The following is a 14,621-nucleotide window of genomic DNA, read 5'->3' as shown; positions in this document are numbered from 1 at the left end:
CTTTGGAGCCCTGCCTGCTGTCCCGCTGGGCACTCTCCCCACTGGGCTGCCTGCCCTGCAGCCACAGCCCGCTCTGCCAGCCCCAGCGGGAGCAGAGAGGCGCTATCTGTGTGCAGACCTCACCACTCTCCTGTAAGGGCAACCAGAATGACAAGCGGGTAACAACAAAACACCTGTGGGGCCCGTGTCACTGTCCCCAGCCTGTGCGCTCATCTGCGGAACAGTGCTCATTCCTGTCTGGTTCAAGCATGACTGTGGGTGGGAAACGCAATGCTCGAGAGACACGCCTCCTTTACAAACTGAAGACGACAATGTGAAGACAGGCTGCCGGCATGACCTTCTGGTGCAGAGAAGATGGTGCCAGGGTTCAGGGCTGCAACAGCGCTGCCAAGCATCAGCTCAGCATGCTCAGCCAAAGTGCCATAACCTCACTGGGCCTCACTGTCACGGTCCCCAGTACTGCCTCCTCAACCTCCGAGCTACACTCCTAGCCCTATTTTTTATTCTTTATTTTGAAACAGGGTCTTACTGAGTTGCAAAGGGCCTAAGGAGCTGAGGCTGTCTGCGAACCGCGATCCTCTGATCTCACTACACCCGGCTCCCAAACGTTACTATTTTTGTGGTCAAATGTCAACTGTAACTGGACAACACCTACCCATCGTCCTGAGGGATCATGGACTGAGCCACCTGCCTGGGGTCTTGGGAGACCTGGCTTCCTGGGGTACATTCGCGGCTTGCTAAGTGGCAGGGGTCACCACACAGGTAGACTGGGGGCCTTACGTGAAGTTGCCGTGGGAAGTAAATGTGTGTCTAGAGCTGGTGAGGACCTGCAGGTTCTTGGCATCTCCAATCAGGATGCCCAGGACAATTGTGAACATGGCCACCATCCTCTTGTGTTTTGTACCTGTCTACAGAGGGCCTGTTAACAAAATCCGATAGACCAGATCGATTATAAACACCAGAAATTGGTTGCACATATTCTAGAGGCTCCAAGACCAAGATCTGGTATCTGGTGAGAGTCTGAGTCTTGGTTTATGGACAGCACCTGCGTCCAAGGGAGAGAGGAAGGGTGCCGGCACAGGGCCCAGGGTGGCTGGGGTCACCTCCAAGCCCCCAAAGGAGTAAACAAGCTTGGCCTTCCTTGGAGGGTGATGTCTGGAGGGAGGGTGGACACCTGTCAGAATGACCCTCCCATGCACCCCGATGACCACCTACTTGCTGACCCCCACCCTGACCTCTGCCTTGGCGTGCGGTCCAGGCTGTGGCTCTCAGCAGTGGCTGGCACAGGGCTGCACCTGCACACGCCTGAGCCTCAACAGGCACAGCAAAAACTCACTCAGCACCTAGAGCAGCTGCCCACGGTCCCCGGGTGGACAGGAGTCTGGTTTCTAAGCTACTGGGAGCCAGGCTTGGAGGTGGGAGGCCTGATTCCAGCCCCAGGCTCCTCGCTTGTCGCAGACCCGTGACCTCACGGGAAGGGGGTGTTATGTACGTGAGGGATCAGTCGCTCTTCCCTAAGAGATGAAACACACAAAGGTCCCGGCCAGGCAGAGGCATAATTGGGGGCTATTATTTAATCAGGTGACACTTGCGTGTGTCCCTCAGTGACGGTCTTGGAGTTCTAATATCAGTCACTGTGCAGTAGCCAAGCGGTCCGTCCACAGGGCCATGGCGGTCAGAGGGGGATGGAAGAGGTCACCCTCTTCATTTACAGATCAGGGCACTGGGCTCCAAAGGCCGTGTTGTGGCCCCCCGCAGAAGGGGCAGATGCAAGGGGGCGCCCAGCATCCCACCCTCTGCCCCGTAGTGAAACGTGTGGCAGGGCCCGCATACAGCAAGTGCCTGTGCCATGAAGGTTTCCAGGAGGGAATGTCTTTATTCACAGCCAAAGGTCCTGCCTGTTATTTCACGTGCTTCCTTCAGCACCTCTGGTCACATTCCAGGCCTTCTGAAGAGGAAAACGCAACAATGGACTTTCCTCTCCTGCCCTTGCTTTCCCAGGGCTCTCAGAACAAACCCGCCTTCCCCTCTGGCCACCTACGCAAGCAAGGACTGGCTCCTCACACGTGGCAATGCCCCAGGCGTCTGCAGAGTGGGCGAGAGCACACCCCTTTTGGGGGGTTGCTTCTAACAAAGCAGCAAATCAAATGGGCTTTTGTGCAGCCCAAGCTGGGTGCTGTGAAGGTCACAGTTCTCTCCCTGTGTCTCCTCACTGTGTAACCCTCTCACCATCAGCCCGATTGGCATTCTCCAAGAAGAGCAGTGTAAAATCCCCAGTCTTTCTGCTTAAAGACTCCAACGGGTATAATCAAAGGTTCCAAGGGACCGTGACTCAGTGGCAATTAACACCTCCAACCTTCCCTAGTGGGGTTACCCTGTAGGCCACTCTCATGTTCTTTCTCCTATTAATAGCCATCTAAGAAAGAGGTAGGTGTTGCATGTATGTGTTTTTAAGAATGAAGGTTGTAGCCAGGCGTGGTGGCTTGTGCCTGTAAACTCGGTACTTGGGAGGCTGGGACATGAGGATCACAGGTTTGAGGCCAGTCTCGGCAACTCAGACCCTCAACAACTTAGCAGGACCCTGTTTCAAAATGAAAAAAATAAAAGTAAAAAGGCTTGGGGTATAGCTTGGAGGTAGAATGGTCCTGGGTCTAATCCCCAGCATTGAAAAAAAAAAAAGTAGAGATTGTTCACTGCTTTGTTGGAAAGGAAGCCAAGCCAAGGAAGGAGAGCAGCACGGGGAAGAGAAGTGGGAAACTTCTCAGCAAATCCTAGAAGATGCTACCATGGTCGAGAGCTCGCCTTCTGCACGCACCTCAGCAAGAGGGACCTAGGCTTTACAGCGTGTTTGTCACACAGCCACTTTCCATTAAAACCTGTGGGCAAATTTGTACAAAATACATTTTATATGCATTATTAATTAAACAAAGCAGGAGGGGACACAAATGATGCTCAGAGCCGTAAGCAGCCTCTTTGGCTCTCCTCTGCCTTAAAATCAAACACCGATTATCATCCCCCAGAGCCAACATCTACTCAGCAGAACCCAGTTTCTGCTGCTGGCCACTGAGCTGTCAGAGGGGGAGTATGAAAACCGCATGTGTCGGGCGCCAGCGAAGGCATCCGCTCTCTGAAAACTGCCTTAGTCCTCTCTCTGGGCTCGGGCAGTCTGCCCATTTGGGAACAGCGCTAGAGTGTCTATCTTTCCTAAGTCACTGGCCTGCTTAAACCCAGTGCAGATAAAATGGATCCCACTTATCCCCTTCTAAAATCAACATTGAAGTCAAAATTTTACAGCCTAGCTGGCTCCTGGCCAGGGCAACAGAGCAAGTGGAAGCCTGGCCCTCAGCCTGCCCACTCCAGCCCTCCCGGGAATACCTCGAGCCGGGCGGTGCATGTCCAGCCTGCAGGGCCCAGCCCTCTCCTTGGTTCTCTGCAGACACAGGCTGCCCTTGACAAGATGGGCCAGGAATGGGGATGTGGCGCACCTGGACATGGCTGCTCACAGGCATCAGCAGGTGGTCTACAGGGAGGTGGTTCTGCAGACTCAGGTGGGGAGGGCTGGGCCCACGGGAGGCACAGAGCGGCATCCTCTAAAGTGTGGGGCCCAGAGCCGTTGAAGTCTGTGCACAGCACTGCTGGGGCCTGAGAAGGGCCATTTGTGCAGCCAGTCCCCGTAGGGCCATTTCTGGCAGGCTGTGTTCTTCCCAGGCCTCAGATTAAACTTTCTGATGGAAGCCTCCGATCGCCATCTCCTCTGGTGTAAGTGGGCAAGCACACAGAACAGCAGGCTGTGGGCAGCGTGGGGGCGAGATGAGGTCTATTCCATCCCCCAGTACTCACTACATCTGTACGGTACCTAAAGGCATTTAACGAGGGGAGGAAGGAGATGGGAAGTGGTAAGAAATAATCCCAGTATTTGGGAGACTGAGACAGGAGGATCTGGGTTTGTGGCCAGCTTCCACTACTTAGTGAGGTCCTCTGCAATTTAGTGAGACCCTGTTTCAAAATAAAAATAAAAAATCGGGCTGGAGGTGTACCTCAGAGATAGAATGCCCCTGAGTTCCATATTCAGTACCACACACACACAAAAAAAAAAAAAAAAAAAAAGAAAGAAAGAAAAGAAAGGAAAGAAATCAGCTGACACCAAGATACTAAGGAATTGCCAGGTGTGGTGGTGCACACTTGTAATCCCAGCATTTGGGAGGGCGAGACCAGAGGATCCTGGTTCACAGACAGCCTCAGCTACTTAGTGAGGACCTTCGCAACTCAATGAGACCTTGTTTCAAAAATAAAAAGACTAGCCGGGCATGGTGGCACACGCTTGTAATCCCTGTGCTTGGGAGGTGGGGACAGGAGGATCGCACAGGTTCGAAGCCAGCCTTAAGAGACCCTGTTTCCAAATAAAATATAAAAAATAGGTCTGGGAGTGTAGTCCGGAAGTAGAAGAGTTCCATCTCCAGTACCACCAAAATAAATAAATAAATAAATAAAATAAATAAAAAGGCTAAAGCCGGGTGTGGTGGTGCATACTTGTAATCCCAGCATTCGGGAGGCTGAGACTGGAGGATCGCAGTTTGCAGACAGCCTCAGCTACTTAGTGAGGCTCTCTGCAACTTAGTGAGACCCTGTTTCAAAATAAAGAATAAAGAATAGGGCAGGGGAAGTAGCTTGAAGGTCAAATGTCCCCAGGTTCCATCCCCAGACCCGCAATATATAAATAAATAAATAAATAAATAAATAAATAAAATTACTAAAAAATAAGGCTGGGGTATAGCTAAGAGGTACAATGCCCCTGGGTTCCATCCTCAGTACATCAAAAATAAAAACAAAAACAAAAACAAAGATACTAAGGGATAAAGCAGCGTGCATTGACTCAACTCTACCTCTCCCATCTCGCCCAGGCCTGTGCGGACCGGATTTTTAGAATGTGACTGTAGAGTCCCATGAGCTGTCCACGCCAACCTTCTCATGGGAGACAAAGAGTAGAATCCCAGGCCCTGCTGGAAACTTCCAAGACCCAGTTGTCCCGGCCTGCATAAGCCTTCCAGTGAAAGGCGCCCAGAGGTACAGAGCAGAGAGACTCTGCAAAGCACACCCCACAAAGTCTACTTGTGGGCTCACCCTCCTGCTTCAGGGCAACCTAGGGCACACTTCAAACAGCCCAGAGCTTGGGGATACCCGTCGGAGGAGGCTGCACCCTCAGCCCCTGGTGGGTGTCTGCCTCTGGCGTGCACCCCGAGGAGCCTCCCGGGGCTCCTGACCTTGGTTACCTGGTTCTTCCGGGAGTGGCGGTGCGATGACCTCAGGTTCTGGGATGACTTCAGGGGGGGGCGGGGGCGGGGCAGGTGGAGCTTTGACGGGGGTGGTCGACTCCGGGGTCTCAAATGCTTCTTCTGAGTCGGAACTCCTGGTGGAGAGAGGAGAGGAACGCAGGTTAGACAGGGGCCAGGGAGCAATTCTGCTGAGCGGCAGGCGGCATCCCACCAGGGCCCTGCGGATTCAGGCTCTGCTCAGTTCAGCTGCTGGGGACAGACTTGGGGAGAGCCACGCTGCTGGGGCTGATCCGTCTTATTACCAGCTCAGACTGCAGCAAACAGTGAACTCTGCTCTACCCAAAACACACACTTCTCACCTAAGTGGTAAATACACGCACACACAGCAGACTCGCCTGATGGGCTCTGGTGCCCGCTACCTGACATCGATTCAAATACAGGACAGCCTAAGGTGGACCTCTCTGCGTTTACAAACGCCCTTCAAGTTCCCACTGTATGAAGCCATTTCCCCTCTCTCCCTCAACATCCCACTCTCTCTCTACTCCCTGCTCCCCAGAACTTCTTGTAATTAATGTAGATTGCCTGCCTGCCTGCCCTCCTGTCTTTCTTCCTCCCTCCCTCCCTGTCTTCCTTCTTTGTATGGTACTAGGAATTAAACTCAGGGGTGCTCTACCTCTGAGCTCCACACCCGGCCATTTGTATTTTGACACAGGGTCACACTGCGAGGTAGAGGCTGCTCTACAACTTGGACTCTTCCTGCCTCAGCCTCCAGAGTCCGGGGGATTGCAGGCATGCACCACTGTGCCCGGTGACCTACTCCCTTTCTTCCTTGTTTTGGTAGTGTTGAGGACTGAACCTAGGGACGTTCTACCACTGACCTACGCCCCCAGCCCCATTTTATAGTTTTATTTTGAAACAGGGTCTTGCTAAGTTGCCGAGGTTGGCCTCAAACCTGTGCTCCTCAGGTCTCAGCCTCCCAAGTAGCGGGATTACAGGTGGGCACCACCACGTGGGGCTTGATTTATTCACTTTCTTCCTAAGCTTATCTTTTTTCTCCACTGGACTGAGCGCCATGAGGACAGCCAGCTTGGCTTATCCCCGCATCCCTGAGCCTAACACTGGAGGCAGTAAAGGGGCATTTGTTTTAGTAAATAAATGAATGAAAGCAAACCTGCCAGCCACTGGGTCAGACCGAGCCACAGAGCACAGCCGGAGACCCAGTGGGGCAGACAGGCCCCATGTGGGTCTGCAGGGAAGTCTACTCATGAGGACAGTTCTTCACCCAGAGACCTGGACCAAAGTGCACCCAGAAAAATTCCCTCCGGCAGTCAGGGGGAAGCCAGGGGCCAAAGCGCTGCCCTTTGCCCAGCCAACGGCCCATCTCCCTCCCCTGCTTCCACAAGCAAGGGAGCTGAAGCCAGAAGAATGAGGCTCCCCCATCACCAGCTGGCAGGCTGACCATGGCCAGAAGGCAGCTGCTCCTTGGTCCAAGAAAATCCCAGGGCTAAGGCCAGGGCCTGACCTCGCCTGTGAGGGCTGATTCTCTTCTCAGGACAGTTTAAATGAACCCCGATACCAACGGACTCCTCCGCAATGATCCGGTGGGGGACACTGAAGACCGAGGATTGGCACAAACACCCCAGCAGGTGAAATCTGGTGAAGACCGTAATCAGAGGCAACACAAGATTATAGTCAGAGGCGGTAAGTAACTGGGAATGTGCAGGACGGTCTGAGTTAGGCTGCACCCATGTCACTGAGCCAAGCCGCCCAACACCCCACAGGGTCAGAGGACCAGTGACCTCGGCATAGGTCACTATCTTCCAAAGACCATCAGCCAGATGGCAGAGAGAGCCAAGAAGCAAACCGATCCCTCCCCCATCTGCCAGAGGCCGAGAAAGAAGCTGCGTGTTGAGTTCCATTTAGAAGTCTACATCAATATTACTTTTACAACTTATTTGTGAGTGACTCATTTCTTTAGTGCCAAAGACCATCACCCCCGTCCACCCCTCCAAGGACCTCGGCTCCTCCAAACAGCCACAAAGCCCTCCAGGGATCCAGAAATAAACAGAAACATCAGAGCTGCTTTTGATGGGCTCTAATGAGCCAGAGGCAGCACAGTATTAAATTTCATGAGTAAATACTTAATATCACACACCCACCACAGGGGAGACACTGACTCTTTACACATACACTTTAATATTCAAGTGCTTAGCTTTTGTCCAAGGAGGGAATTTAAAATCCAGCCACACTTGGACCATGACAGATCTGGGTACCTGAAATTTTGCAGAATCTGCTTAGGGGTAAGAAAAACACAAGGAGCTCACGCAACTGAAATGCAAGGAAGGAGAACCTGGATCACCGCGGCGGGCCCGGGTATAGCTCCGGGAACAGGCTTTCTCTCCCAACCCCCAGCGTTGCACACATCGGGAGCAAAGCTGACAAAACGCATGGAGCTGACTTGCCTCTTTCCAGAGCATCCTTGAAGGGCCAGCAGTCTGGAGTCCCCGCTGCCGCTCACTGCTGTCCACACCCAGCGGGCCCATTCTACTGGGGACCACATCTGCCAGGAGTCAAACGCCATCTCCACTGAAGAACGGCCTCAATCCTCCAAACTCCCACCCCCCAATGCTTGGTGCCTCTGAGATATAAATCTCTTCTGACGTCAACCACACCACCAGCTATAGGTGCCGTGAGCTGTTCCAGCGTCCGGAGGCCCACGCGCTGCCGAGACGCAGGGAGAGGGACTGAGTGTTCATCCCCCTGGCTTCTGCATCCCGGGGCACTGGTGACACGTGGCTTTGGAGCACAAAGGGCCCTGGTCTTTCTCAACAGCACAAGCAATCCGGAGGGCCGGATGCTGTTGGCTTCTAGCTGCTGAATTCCAATGAGGGCTCTGCTATGCAGCTGCCAGGCTATACACCTGCTCTGGGGCCACCATTCACCCCAGCCTGGGTGGGGGCAGGCACGGGGACAGGGCACACGGAGCCCCTTTGTGCTTTCTCTCCTGTTTGCTATGGTCTCTGTCTGCATCAAAACACCGCAGCCCACCACGGCCCACCAGAACGCGCTCACTTCTGGTACCACCTGCTTTGTCTTGTTTCTGCGCCCTCTCCTGGGAGCGGGGAGCAAGTTAATTAGAGGAGGCTGATGGCAGCTTTTTAAATTAGCTCTTTTTGTCCCCTTGATTCAGTTTCCCTGGGAGCTCAAAAAATGTTTCCAGGAGCAAAAATTTCTAGAGCCCACACACAAAGAGTCTGTTTATAAAAATAAAGCAGAGTTTTGGAGCCCCGATGCATAAAGCAATTCTCATCGACTGTTCAATTTTCTTTTCCTACTAGAAGAAACTAAAACGCAAGAAATTATTCTGTTAAGGCTCCACACTCTAAACGTGAAAAAAAGGAAATTAATTTAGTTTGCCACAAATACGTATCAGAAGGAGCAATGTTGCCCATTACAATCTGCTAAAGCATCTGTAAATGATAAGAAGACATATTTCCCCTATGGGCATATACTATGTTCACCACAGAAGTAAATATGCAAATACAATAAAGTGCATTTCCCATAGTATAAACAGCTCTTAATGAACAGGAAACAGAGCAGCTTTAATTTTCAGCATACAGGGCATGAATACGGCTACCATTTGTTGACCATTCTTGTTATACCGGGCACTGGGCTAGGCCCAGTTGTGTACATATCTACAATTTCAAACACCCCCGGCCTGGAGTGCAGGCCCATTGTACTGATGAGACAATTATTGCTCGGAGAGTCAAATTACTTTGCCTACAGCCGTGTACTTAGTAAGTCATGGGAACCTGGGCTCAAATCCAAAACTGTCTGCCTCAAAAATCTGTGCCCCTTTCACTAGCTCTGTGGCTTCCAAATGTTTTTAGCAATCTCAATGTATAATATGTTCTTATTATAAAGTCTATCGCAGAGAACAATCAAGAGGCTTGGATGAACCTGAAATTTGACACTGGGTGTCGGGGAGGCCAACTGCAGCAGTCTCCCTGTTGATGGCTGTCCCACTGCACAGTATTAGGAAAAGCCCTGATACACACCAATGAGTGATTACAAACAGCCCCTGGTTATTAACAGCCTGTCCCGTGACCCAGGGATAGTCTTCAACAAGACAAGCAGGGCGGGAGGGCCGGCTAGCCGAACACCACAGCATTCAGCACAAGGCAATAGGCAGGTGATGCTCAACACCAGGGTGTGGGGTGCGCAAGTGAGAGGGAAGACAGAAAGGGCACCCCAGAGTAGACAGGCGTGGTGGCCATCAGAGCCCGGGCCTGCAGGCTCCCAGAATGCTGCACGGCTTAACAACGTTCTTTTGGCTATTTTCTTGAATTTTAGAGAACTATAGAGTTCTAAAGCACAACTGGAAGATGTCCAACTATACTCTGTACAGAGCTGAATTCATTCCTCCGCAGTGCCATGCTGTGTCAAAACGGGGTTTGTCCCCAAAGCCAGAGTCAGGTAGTTGGAAACATGTAGACTTGAAAGGCTATAGTCCCCTCTATTTGTGATTTGGTTTAAATATTTTCATGTTTTTATTTAGATGAACTACAACAATAAACTAGTACAAGATCAGCACACCTACACACATAATATAATAATATACATATATAAATACAGATGTCTCTGAATGTATGTCGATGTGTGTGTGAATGTACTGTGCACGCATGAACAAGTGTGTGTATGTGTACAACTAAAGCTAAAGCATGGTCATCTATTAAGGTGGTACCAGTGGATATGGTGGCACACACCTGTATCCCAATACTTCGGAAGCTGAGACAGGAGGATCACAGGTTTGAGGACAGCCTCAGCAACATAATAAGATTCTCAGCAACCTAGCAAGACCCTGTTTCAAAATAAGAAATAAGCCGGGCGTGGTGGCGCACACTTGTAAACACCGCGCTTGGGAGGCAGAGACAGGAGGATCGTGCAGGTTCGAAGCCAGCTGCGTGCGCTGGCTTAGGAGACCCTGTTTCCAAATAAAAATGTAAAAATAGGTCTGGGAGTGTAGCCCGGAGGTAGAAGGGCTTCCAGGAACCCCAGTACCACCAAAATAAATAAATAAATAAATAAAATAAAAAGGGCTAGGGTATATAGCTTGGAGGTTGAACGCCCCTGGGTTCAATCTCCAGTACCACAAAAACAAAGAGGTTATTATAAATCTAGTTTTTGAACACATCATTAAACAGTTACATTTTGCTCATGTTTTACTGGAAACAATTCAAGGTCTTGGGATAATACACTGAAGAGACTACACCATCTTTCAGCTTTGAAGGTGTTTCTCTGTACCCTGTACAGGGAGGGGGGCAGGGAGGAAGGTAGGAGAGCCCACCAGGTGCTGTGTGCCTGTATGCCCCTGGCAACAGGATTTGCAATTTGACTTGAGATAATAAAGCACCAATAAGCATATATTTAAAAAAAAAAGAAAATTTAGAGATCACATCTTACAATGCACTTATCCCATCTTTATAAACAGGTAAGGAAACCGAGATCCAGAGAGGGAAAATGACTTGCCCCAGGCCTCAGGCCCACTCATGGCAGCCCTAACTAGCTATCCACAGAACCACCGTCCTCATTAAGACTGCCTACACATTCTGAATACACTGGTCATTCTGGCAATCTAAAGTTATCTATACTGGAATGCTTCTTGACCATGGAGGGGAAGGGGTTATCTCCGTATGCGTATCTATTTCTAGATCAATTCCCAACATAAAAGTATGGAGGTTCCTGAGACCACTCACCCAGTGTGAGGGGGTGGAGGAGATGGGCCTTTCAAAGATGCCCCACCCTCTGATCTTGCACAGAGGCACGACCCCAGCGAGAAGTCCCTGAGCTGCCGTGGTCAGACTGGAGGCCCTTCTGTCTGCCCCTCAACTCCTTCCCTCTTGAAGATGAAGCCCAGCCAAAGGCCACAGCTCTGGCCCAAAGCCTTGCTTTGGGAAGACCAGCCAGCATTGTCCAGGCCAAAAGACCATCTGCTGTCCCTGAAGAGAGACCGAGAACACCCAGCAACAACTCAGCTCTCGGCGCGTGTGACTGGCTCATTCATCTGCGTCTCGTGTAAGAGTCTGATGAATTTGTGAGCCGATATTTTTGAAACTGCTGCATACTCGATTCTATTCATCAAAATAACTCCTTTGAATCCTAGCCAACACACACACATGCACGCACGCACACGGGCACACGCATGCTCCTTCTGCCTAAGGAGAAGTCTGCCTTGACCAGACTGGTGGGTTTTTAGGGGCTGGCTGACAGTCTGTAGCTTCAATTTGCCCATCCTGGATATAGAAAGGGCCGTGTCTTAGCAAATCGTGCTTCAGTACGTAGGTAAAGGGAGAGTATGATTTCAACACAACCAAACGCTGAGACCCAGTTTGGATGGTCAGGTGACTGAGGAACAGACGGTCAGGAGCTGTCTTTCGTGAACACAAAGCTAGCTCTGACAAGCCAGGCTGCTAGAGTTTTCCCAGCTGACACCTATGGTCGCCTCAGGAAGATCAAGGCAGATGATTGCCTATTTTTCCCATGATCCCCAGCAACTGGTGTCTGTCGGGTTAATGAGGTGGGGCCTATTTTCAGATGCAAGCATCTATCACTTGTTGGCTACATTGGGATGTTTGTGGGGTGGGCAAAGGGGCCATGGCCGTGACCATACTGGCTGCCTCCTGGGAGAGAAGTGGCAGACTGAGGGGAAAGAGCCGGCACAGATCCAGGGTCCTATATACAGTTGCAAAAAACAAGACTTGACTCTGGATAACTAAGGCTAGAATTTACTGTAAGGCTCTGGAGGGTGAGGACTTGGATCTGGAGAGAGGAAGGTGGGCTGTCTAGTCAGTCCTCTTGCCATTTGGGGGCTTCCCCAGACTCAGTCCAGGTTTAAATTCCAGGGAGGGAGCATCTAATTGGCCCATCTTGGGTCAGATGCCCATGTAATCTTAGCTGGTAGAAAGCAGAGGACCTAGGTCAACAACTGATCCCATGGAACCAGGAGACAGACTTCCCCAAGAGGCAGCCGGAAGGTGGAATGGGTGGAAGGAGTGCAACCAAGTGGCATCCCCACCCAGAATCCCCCACCCAGGCCCCTCACTCAGCTGGCGCGTGACCTCTGGCAAGCCACCTGGCCAAGGGGATTCGGAAGTGTTTGCCCAATAGACTGGGATAAGTCTAACCTACAGATAAAGTCTCCCCTCTGGCTGCAGTTCTGACTCTCAGCCTCCAAGCACTGGGGATGTGATGCTGGCCAGGTCTTCCATTTTATTCAGTCCAAGCTACTGAGCTGGGCATGAAAGAGAATCTGGAGGCCATGCAGAGCGTGTCTCTGAGAACGCGGGTGCTCCGAATCTCAGGAGCTCAACCTCACGCTGCCTGAGGGGTGGACACATCTCAGTGTCCAGGGCCAGCCCGGTGGTCCCTGAACGGACAGAAGAGGCTCAGTATGGCACAGTGTGCCTGGACACGGTACCCGCTGGAACACAGCCCACCCCCTCATTTTGACATCGGCTTATGGGGGATGATGCAAGGCACAGAAGCATCTTATGGGGCCAAGCAGGCCCCACCGCAGGAGGTGCAAAGAGACTGCAGGGCTCCCCAGGGTGCCAGATTCCACTGATCCTATTGGAATCCCTCCATCCCACCTTCTTGGGAAGAAGCCAGATTGCAAATCAGGACTCTGGAGAAATAAGGAAGGGGCGCTCTGGCTGCCCCTGGGGCTACTCTTTGTCTCCATCCACTCCCCTCTTCTTTGGTACATTCCTTCATTCACCCAAGGGTCAGTCTCTAGAAGGCTCACCATCCTTGTGGAATCCACAAGGGAGCGATTGGGGGAGGCTAGAGGCTGCGCTGAACCGACCAAGTGACCTCTCAGGGGAGCCAGGTCAGCCCCCAATTCTGCTTCTCTTGTCAACTCACCTCTGGGGCAAAGGATGCCATCCTAGGGCCATCCTCAGTCTCCTAAGGGAGACTGAGAGGGTGATGATCTCAGGGCGGACTCTTCCAAAGGGCCAGGCTTGGCTCTGTAGGAGAAGCAGTCCTGGCCCAGCTGCCGGGGGAACCAGCTGCCGGCTCCTCATTTCTGCCATGTCCTCTCCTCCTCCTCTCTGTATCTGAGTCTGTCTCCGCCTCTACCACTCCCCAAGTCTCTGCCTTTTGAGCATCCAGCTCCTTCCCACCCTCCCATCTTTTCCTCACCTCTGGGTCTCCGCCTCCCCCTCACTTCCCCTCTGGTCAAAAGGAGGAAGGGCGCGCTGGGAGGCTGTCCTGCTCCTGCGATACCTGCACTCTCCGTCAATAATTTACAATTTGGCCTTCTAATTGGCATTTCAAAGCCTTTCACATTATGGTGAATGTTAGTAATCTGTGGCCTCGTACTGCAGGGGACAGTAACAGCCTCGTACTGCAGGGGACAGTAACATCCCTGTACACATGGCTTCGTGATATTTCGCTCAGTGTAAACAGGAGAATCACCCTGAGGAGCCTTTGTGTTTAACAAACATACACACATCCTACATCTGCACTTCAACCAGCCGGTGGGGTTTCAGGCAGTCCAGAGAGTTGGCGAGCTCCTACAGAGCTCCAAGCGGCTGGGGCTTTCATGAGCACCTCACCCGCTGTCACCTCCCTGCGTGAGGACTTTGTGAAGACTTAGGAGACCCGGAAGCTCTTGCAGGATGGGTTTACTCTGTCCTGTTCCATTTATCTGAAAATGGGTCATTCCCAGGGTCGTGCCTGGAGCACACGTTCAACAAACTCTCCACAGTGACTCCCACCATTGAAACAAATTCCCCAGAATGCCTCCTTCCCACTCTGCTAAATAAACAGCAATCCTCGGCCTATTGTGTGTCACATGGAGTTGTGAATTTTTTTGCACACTGAAATAAAATGCACAAACCTGGACCTGGGATGGAGTGGTCAACATACTTTAGTAAAAAGCCTGAAATTTAGAATGTTGTGAAATGCTCATTTTCCGCCAATCTGCAAATGGTGCCTCTGTGCAATAAAGGAGAATGAGGTCCAAATCCTTTGTCCCTTTCCTTCCAACCTCCTAACATGCAAAGAGGAAAAGAACAGCTTGTAAACCGCACACTAATCGCAGCGTCTGGGTATTGCTCGAAGCCTGGAAAGTGTGCTTTTCTCTAAGGGGCTGCCTGCTGCAGGACATTTTCAAACTCTTCTGTCGTATGTAACGCAGCAATGTCAGCTCAGCCTTTGACCCACTTATTAGGAATTCTGAATTAGTGAAAAGTCCAAATTAAAGCATCTTCTTTGCTTTAATATATGAGGGATACGCCTTCTGACAGCTTGGGGTCGACAACGGCGCAGCATCCATCAAACGCA

At 51.4% G+C, this 14,621-nt stretch overlaps 1 protein-coding gene across 5 annotated transcripts in view; it reads right to left on the bottom strand.

Annotated features, from left to right (window-relative positions):
- TACC2 (transforming acidic coiled-coil containing protein 2) overlaps positions 1-14,621 on the bottom strand; it is a gene marked incomplete at its 5' end in the record, with an annotated part of 73,855 nt that overhangs the window by 42,107 nt on the left and 17,127 nt on the right. For all 5 annotated transcript variants that reach the window (XM_080693914.1, XM_080693916.1, XM_080693915.1 and 2 more), the window contains one exon: positions 5,271-5,407. In XM_080693914.1, the coding sequence (XP_080550040.1) occupies positions 5,271-5,407 (137 nt within the window). The remainder of the gene's footprint in view (positions 1-5,270; positions 5,408-14,621) is intronic.

This window comes from Muscardinus avellanarius (genome assembly GCF_963383645.1).
Source record: "Muscardinus avellanarius genome assembly, chromosome: 4".
NCBI lineage: Eukaryota > Metazoa > Chordata > Mammalia > Rodentia > Gliridae > Muscardinus > Muscardinus avellanarius.
Note: the sequence above shows the minus strand (reverse complement) of the source record. Positions and strands in the feature narration are given on the sequence as shown.